Consider the following 7,825-nt stretch of genomic DNA (forward strand, 5'->3'; position numbering starts at 1 on the left):
CTGAGGAAACATTTATTGTGTACAAAAGACTATAAATTATATGGGCTCATTTTGGCAAGATAATATTAATGGCACATTAACTAGCACCTTGTAAACAGGTATAACAATCATGGCACATTATTAGAGACAATTGTCGGTTGACAATAAAAAGACTCCATCGTAAGAAAGAGACAACTGGTTGACACTTAAATACACCATTAAATTAAACATTGTAGTTGATGCTAATGATAATTGGGTTTGGAAGCCAAAACAAATTTTTAAAAAAATCACATAAACAGAATAATCACGATTCACCATCAATTTTTAAATGGATTTTTTGTTTTTTAAAGTTGACAACCAAACATGTTCATGATATATGCAGCTTTGTCCTATTTACTTTAGGACACAAAGGTAGGACAGGTTTTTAACGATTCACTAGCACTTACATAAAATCATGCAAAAAAAATGATCACCCAATAAACTGATTTTTGGGCAAAAGTTTGAGATGATATTTTTTCTCTGAAATAAATTTCCATTGGTGATTAAACAAAACAAGAGGCCCATGGGCCTAAACGGTCACCTGAGTCCTACAGTATTTATTTTTGTTGTTGAAATATGTACCAATTTGAGTACAAAATAGTTTGTCAGGACCATGAGCTGATCATTCCTAGACCGAGTTTCAGTTAAATCGGCCAATTAGAACTTGTTTTTAAGTTTGAAATAGTTTTTTCAAAATGGCGGCCGTGTCGGCCATATTGGATTTCTGATCGACCCGAAAAATATCAACATTTTGTTAGGACCATGAGTCGATCATTCCTACAAAGTTTCAGTTCAATCGTCCCAGTAGAACTTGACTTTAAGTTTGAAATAGTTTTTCAAAATGGCGGCCATATTGGATTTCTGATCGACCCGAAAAATAACAACACTTTGTCAGGACCATGAGTCAATCATTCCTACAAAGTTTCAGTTCAATCGGCCCAGTAGAACTTGACTTTAAGTTTGAAATAGTTTTTCAAAATGGCGGCCATATTGGATTTCTGATCGACCCGAAAAATAACAACACTTTGTCAGGACCATGAGTCAATCATTCCTACAAAGTTTCAGTTCAATCGGCCCCGCAGAACTTGACTTTAAGTTTGAAATAGTTTTTCAAAATGGCGGCCGTGGCGGCCATATTGGATTTCTGTTCGACCCGAAAAATAACAACACTTGATCAGGGAGATGTCAGTAACCTTCCCATGAAATATTAATGAAATCCCTTTGCCAGTATTTCAGCTTAAGTTGAAAATGTAAAATGTTAACGGACGACGGACGACGACGGACAGCAATAGGTCACTTGAGCTAAAGCTCAGGTGACCTAGAAATGCAAAGACAAAATTATATCTATATATAAGTTACTAGCCTGCATATTTCCTTGACGGATATTCTGTATAATAGGCAAACAATCAACACATAATGTATTCCAAAAACGTAACAAGTAAACAGAAGCTTTACGACTAGTATTAAAACTGGATTTCTTAACGTATTTAAAAAAATTCCTGTAAAAATTAATTGACATCATTTCAGACAAATTTGCTTTCATATTACACTTGTGATATATGACACAATACATATATATATATATATATGAATCGATGTATAACTATAAATCAACAGTTAACTAGCAACCTGACTTTTTTGACATATTTAGGATAAAGAACACTGGGGATATATATAATAGCACCGATAGCTGATAAATCTTTAACAAAAAACTTCCCACATAATTAAGTTATTTCAAGTAGGATTAACATTATCATTTACATTGTATGTATCAGTATTGAGATTTATAAGTCTCCAAAACAATATATAAAATTTTAGCAGTGAAAAGTTTTTAACCTCCATGTGACAGTAAAAATATATATAAAACAAAACACGAAGGTTAAATTTCGCTAGCACTTTCGCCCATCTTGGGGCTCTTCAGGCAATTTGAAATCATGTTTTGTTTTATATATATGAAATTTTCGAGTAAAAATATAAAATGAGTCTACAAAATATTCAAACTAGAGCATGTCCTGTCCACCTTCCTGTGGAGAGGTATTGTACCTGGTAATTACTTTTAACAACATGATATAGTATATATATAATAAGTGATTTGTATACAGGTGTGCTAAAAACTAAAAAAAAAATCATATGAAATAGTAAGAAAAAGGATTAAAAAATTTCATATTCAACCGATTCAGTCACTTCCCCGTTGTATTACTTTTCAGGAAACTGGTGGCTGTATCAGCAAGATTCTTCTTAACTTTGTCTTGTATAACAACAGATATGTGGGAAGATGACCTCCTCTTCTACTGTAGGGGAGACCAGGGTGTGGGAATCAGCTATCATCTGTTCTACTGTAGGGGAGACCAGGGTGTGGGAATCAGCAGTCGTCTATGTCCTCCTCCTCCTTTCGCTTGGTCAGCTGAATCGGAAAAAGAATAACACTTCAACCATCATTGCTGACTGATTCTGATTTATATACCTACATACATTGTACTACATAGAGGACTATTATTATTTCACATCTCACCATTGTTTGTATTAAATGTAGTATGGTCTAGTCATTTTTCACATTTATCAGTGATTGTCTAGTGTATATGGTCTGGTATTATTTCATAGTTTACAGTGGTAAACCTTTTTTTGTTTAATACAGTGTTTAACTCGTTCACCCCTGAAGACACATTTGAACTCTTCCAATTCAAAGGTTGGAATAGTTCATAATGAAATTTCAGGGGTGAATGAGTTAATGTCATCACAAGTTCCAAGGTCATATGAGGATGGGTGTCCAAGGAGACACTGCCAAACAGAAAGAAGATAAAGAACAATAGAAATAGTGGTTCTAAGTATTTGAATATGGACAAATTATCATTTTAGGTTTCTTTATAGTCCCCTTAGCAGATGGCCCAGTAAAAATTCCCAATTCTGCACATAAGTTGCCTCTTATTATGACATTAACCCTTTCACCACTGGAGACCAAAATGGACTCGTCCAGATCAATGCATGGAAGAGTTAACTACAGTTACAAAGGGGTGAAAGGGTTAAATGGAATACTTTCCCCCAAACTTATTCTGTGTACACATGTATTAAACAGTAGTAGGTTCTTGAATCATGTCATTCCAGTGATAAACCCATTCTCTCTATTATTTGGGTCTTGTATCTTTTTTTATTCTCTGCATTTTTAGAAGGGGTCATACAATTATCTGGAACTGAGATCTATTTCCATTCCGGAAAGTCCTTCATGAAATAAGTTTGATGAAAATTCTAACCATGATTTCAAGGCACTTTCAGTGTAACATTCTATAACAGTTCATTATTCATCTCTTTAAACAATGAAGCAAAAAGCATTTTATCAAACGAGTATGGATCCTTTAAATAAATAAGCAGCACCGTGAAACTATTTTATAATGGATTGCTACAGAATATTTGGTCAAATTGTGACAAACAGCAAGTTTACTCTACCTTTATTGTAGCCTTTGATCTGGTTTTCTACACCCTGCTGAGCAGAGGAATGGAACCACAGCTGGTATCCTTAAATAACAATACATGTAATTCAATGGTGAGCTTTTCTAAAATCAGTTTAGGAATTCCTAACACGATTCCATCCTTTACATTCAAACCCTTGCGAGTAAACATTACCTAATATTTCTTGATAAGGATTTATTAACTTCATAAATAGAATTATCCACAAAATTACTGATATATAAACCATAAAAAATGCTTCATTATATTGGTATAACATATAGACACGTACTACAAAGTATCATTATTAACAATCATGCATGTTTGTTTTAATTTTGGTTTAAGACAATTATCATCTATACTGTATAGGCAAGTATACAGATATTTAATGATACTTATATATTTTCATTTTCTAACCTGTGTCAGTTGGTCCTAGAATACTTTGAAAGGTACCAAGCAGCTTGGCATCACCCTTGCTGGCTGTAAATTGGTGACCTGTTCCTTGGTTCATCGTGTCCAGCTCATAAACACCTGTAAAGGAAACAAAACTCCTACCTGAGGGTTACATTTATCAATCTTTATATTCATTAATAGGAACAGGTGATATACATACTTGACAAATTCCTGATGTCAGGCTGAACAAGATTGATGTCCGACATTCTGATATGTTATAGATGTATCTCTGATGTCAAACAGGACAAAATTGATGTCTCTGACATTCTGACATGTTATAGATGTCTCTGGTATTCTAACATGTTATAGATGTATCTCTGATATCAGACTGGATAAGATTGATGTCTCTGACATTGTGATTATTAGGTTATATGTGTATCTCTGATGTCAGACTGGACAAGACTGATGTCTCTGATATTCTGACATGTTATAGATGTATCTCTGATGTCACACTGGACAAGATTGATATCCCTAACAGTGTGCAGGTTAAGATGTACCTCTGATGTCAGACTGGACAAGACTGATGTCTCTGACATTGACATGTTATAGATGTATCTCTGATGTCACACTGGATAAGATTGATGTCTCTGACATTGTGATTATTAGGTTATATGTGTATCTCTGATGTCAGACTGGACAAGACTGATGTCTCTGATATTCTGACATGTTATAGATGTATCTCTGATGTCACACTGGACAATATTGATATCCCTAACAGTGTGCAGGTTAAGATGTACCTCTGATGTCAGACTAAATCAAAATTACTGTTCCTACAGAATGGCGGTTATATATTAAACTTACCTCTGAGATCAGGCTGAACGAGATAACAGTCCCCGACAGTTTGGAGTAACATGTTTTCCTGACGAGACATCATTGGTAATATCTTGCTGAAGTAACTACTGATCCAGTTAGGGTCGTCAGCCAGAGCTTGGCGCACTTTTGCCCGCTGATTCAAATCATCTGGTGGATAAAAAACAGAGACTTGTATCAATGTTGTACATTGTACTATCAAAAGCATTGTAGAAATGTTTGTGGAAGGGACAAGTGCATGCATATAGGTTTACCCATGTCCATCTGTAACATTCCAAAAGAACTAACATGCATCTCCCTCACTAACAAACCTGTTAATCACCCTTTTGAATGGTAAATTGATATCAGATTAATTAATTAATTTGAAACATAAAGGAAAATAAAAATCACAGGTAGAAGCTAAATCAGGCTAAATAAAAAAAAAATTGTGTTACTGCCAACCCACCTACCCTAGAATTTTGTGTCTATCCTAAATTTTTGTATTGGCATTTAGTGATATGCACTGTTTAAGTCAGAATTCCTGCTGTATATATGCAGAGTAAAAACCTTTTCCAAAATAAAAATAAATTGCCTACTACCTATACCTAACCTATTTTTTCTGAGGATGATCCTGGAAACACAAGTAAAAAAAAAATCCCTCATGCATCTTGGGTTGTTTACCATATTCCCATATGTGGACAACATCATTCAAGCCACCAATTTCGCTGACCCAGTAACCAACCAGACGCGAGTGAGCTGTTCTCAGATGAATCCACTCTTTGCTCAGCTCAATGAATGGTTTCATTTCCTTTGGCCAAATTTGATAGATGCGCAGTTCATAAAGCTTGTCAAGCCCATTACTTGTGCTGGTGGTGGAGCTGTGCCGGTTGAGCTTCCTTGGCAACAGACTACACAATGGGGTCTAAAATATAAGGAAAGACAAGAACTCTGTGAACAAGTGCACATAATATTATCAACTAGTTCAATATTTTCATTTGTCAAATTGTCTGTGAGCACACTTGGTTTTAACTATTATTAGCCACTTGACCTACAGACCTACACCAAATATTCTGGTATCATGAACAAGAGGCCCAGAGGGCCTTTATCTCTCACATGGATATTTAAGCAACTATGACAAGATATTTTAATGAAATATATGTTAATACAATTGTACTGAAAATTGTGGCTCTGTCTCACTAAAGGATACATCCTTNGGGGGGGGGGAACTGGGATGGATTTTAAAGATGTATCCTTATTTCACCATATAGGACCCTGCTCCTAGGGGTGGCCACACCCTTCATTTCCACCTTTGCCCAATGATGCTCTACACCAAATTTAGTTAAAATCCTTCATTTGTGCATATGTAGAAGGATTTTATATATATTTACCTCAAACTGCCCTATTGGGCTCTGCCCCTCTGCCTTTGGGGAGCATACCATCCCTTTATAAAAACAAATTTAGTTCAATTTTCCAAGGATGATCCAGACAAAATTTGGTTAAAAGCAATCCATTTTTATGAAAGGGATAGGATCTTAAAGACTAATCCCTATTTCCCCTGGGGGTGGCCACACCCTTCATTTTCATTTGATTCTCTACACCAAATTTTGTTAAAATCCTTTATTCATGCAATGTAGAAGGGTTTTAAATATTTACCTCAAATTGCCCTTATCGGGCTCTGCCTTGGGGAAAATGGGAGGGCAGACACACTCTCCATTCACATAGAACTGATCAATGACTTTACTTTACTTGAGAATGCACTCCACGAAATTTGGTTAAAATCCTTCATTTGTACATTAGGAAAAGGATTATAGAAATTTATCCCTATTTCCCTCGTTGGGCCTCACCCCTCTGCCCCTAAGGGGCTTAGGGTTAAACCCTCCGTTTATGCACAACTACTTCTCCTTTAACCACAGATGCTCTACACCAAACCCTCAGGGCCTTATATTGAATTGTGTTCCCTTTGCCAAAAGATACTCCAGAACAAATTTGGTTAAATCCCTCCATTTGTACAGAAAAAAAAAGTATTTACAGCTTTATCCCTATTTCCCCTGTTGGGACCCACTCGTCTGCCCCGAAGGGGCTAAACCCTCCATTTATACACAACTGAGCCCCCTTTAACCAAGGATGCTGCTCTAGACCAAATTTTGTTAAAATCCTTCCATTTATACAGGAGGAGGATTTTATAGATTTTTCCCTGTTGGGCCCCACCCCTTCACCCAAGGGGATTTCCCCTATCGCATTGGGCCCCACCCCTTTGCTTTCAGGAACACCCACAGTTTATACAAAATTGATTTTACTTTGCCTAAGGATGTTCTAGCCCTAATTTAGTTAAAATTCCTCAAAAAGCTCCATGGTCTTTGTACACTTTCACTCTGAAGGGAAATTATATATTTTTTTATCCCTTTAAGGCCACAGAAGAAGGATTTTAAATATAATAAGCGATCTAATTAGGTCCGGTATCATTAATTAATTTACTAAGTAAGTCCTAAGCTTGTGCCATCACTCATTTATTGACTACAGATCTGGTAATGAAGTCCTGTGTCAATAACAGTTATCACTCAGTCAAACTGTTGAAGTTCTATATGAACTAATGTTTATCACATAAAATGGTTTGTAATTTTTTTCACAAGAAAATATTTTCCAAAGCATGTAACTGTTTTGTTAAATAGCATGCATTAGATACTGTAATTTAAAATCAAAAACGAAATTTCCCGAAGTGGCCATTTTGTTTGTTGGTTGAAGAATCGAGCCGACCGAAATTCGGTCATCAACGATTGAGCATGACCCATGACCATGCAATGATGCATGAACTTGATGAAGTCAGCAGTTTTGTTGTATTATTTGCATCCGATAATTTCACTTTTAACTCTACAAAGCTTTGATACTTTGATAAAGAGTGCATTTTACCCGTAAATTCAGTGCAGCTCTACAAATGCCATTTATCAAACTTCTAGACTGCATGGCCATGTTGTACACTTTCACTGTTATCATCAACTTCACTCAGGTCATAGGTCAACGGTTGCCAGACCTAGATAAGATATGATAGAACAAGTTTCATTGGTTTATTTTCTGCAAGGTACCCCGTCTCCACCAATCATCAACTCTCTTACACAGTAAACATGGA

The 7,825-nt window shown here is 35.8% G+C and overlaps 1 protein-coding gene across 1 annotated transcript; it reads right to left on the reverse strand.

Moving 5' to 3' along the window:
• Positions 1-1,297: 1,297 nt before the first annotated feature.
• LOC110466822 (protein NipSnap homolog 3A-like) lies at positions 1,298-7,717 on the reverse strand. The gene is made up of 6 exons (XM_021523587.1): positions 7,609-7,717; positions 5,383-5,623; positions 4,714-4,872; positions 3,877-3,990; positions 3,460-3,528; positions 1,298-2,422 (listed from the first exon to the last, which is right to left on the reverse strand). The coding sequence occupies exons 1-6, from the start codon at positions 7,690-7,692 to the stop codon at positions 2,352-2,354; spliced, it is 738 nt and encodes a 245-aa protein (XP_021379262.1). The 5' UTR covers positions 7,693-7,717; the 3' UTR covers positions 1,298-2,351.
• Between the last annotated feature and the right edge of the window lie 108 nt (positions 7,718-7,825).

The sequence above is a fragment of the Mizuhopecten yessoensis genome, unplaced genomic scaffold (genome assembly GCF_002113885.1).
Source record: "Mizuhopecten yessoensis strain PY_sf001 unplaced genomic scaffold, ASM211388v2 scaffold11145, whole genome shotgun sequence".
Lineage (NCBI taxonomy): Eukaryota > Metazoa > Mollusca > Bivalvia > Pectinida > Pectinidae > Mizuhopecten > Mizuhopecten yessoensis.

Coding starts and splice junctions, on each gene's coding strand:
- LOC110466822 (XM_021523587.1), bottom strand. CDS start 7,692: ATGATAACAGTGAAAGTGTACAACATGGCCATGCAGTCTAGAAGTTTG. Junction 3,991..4,713: donor CGTTCAGCCTGATCTCAGAG/GTAAGTTTAATA, acceptor TTTCCTTTACAG/GTGTTTATGAGCTGGACACG. Junction 2,423..3,459: donor GATCAAAGGCTACAATAAAG/GTAGAGTAAACT, acceptor TTTCCGATTCAG/CTGACCAAGCGAAAGGAGGA.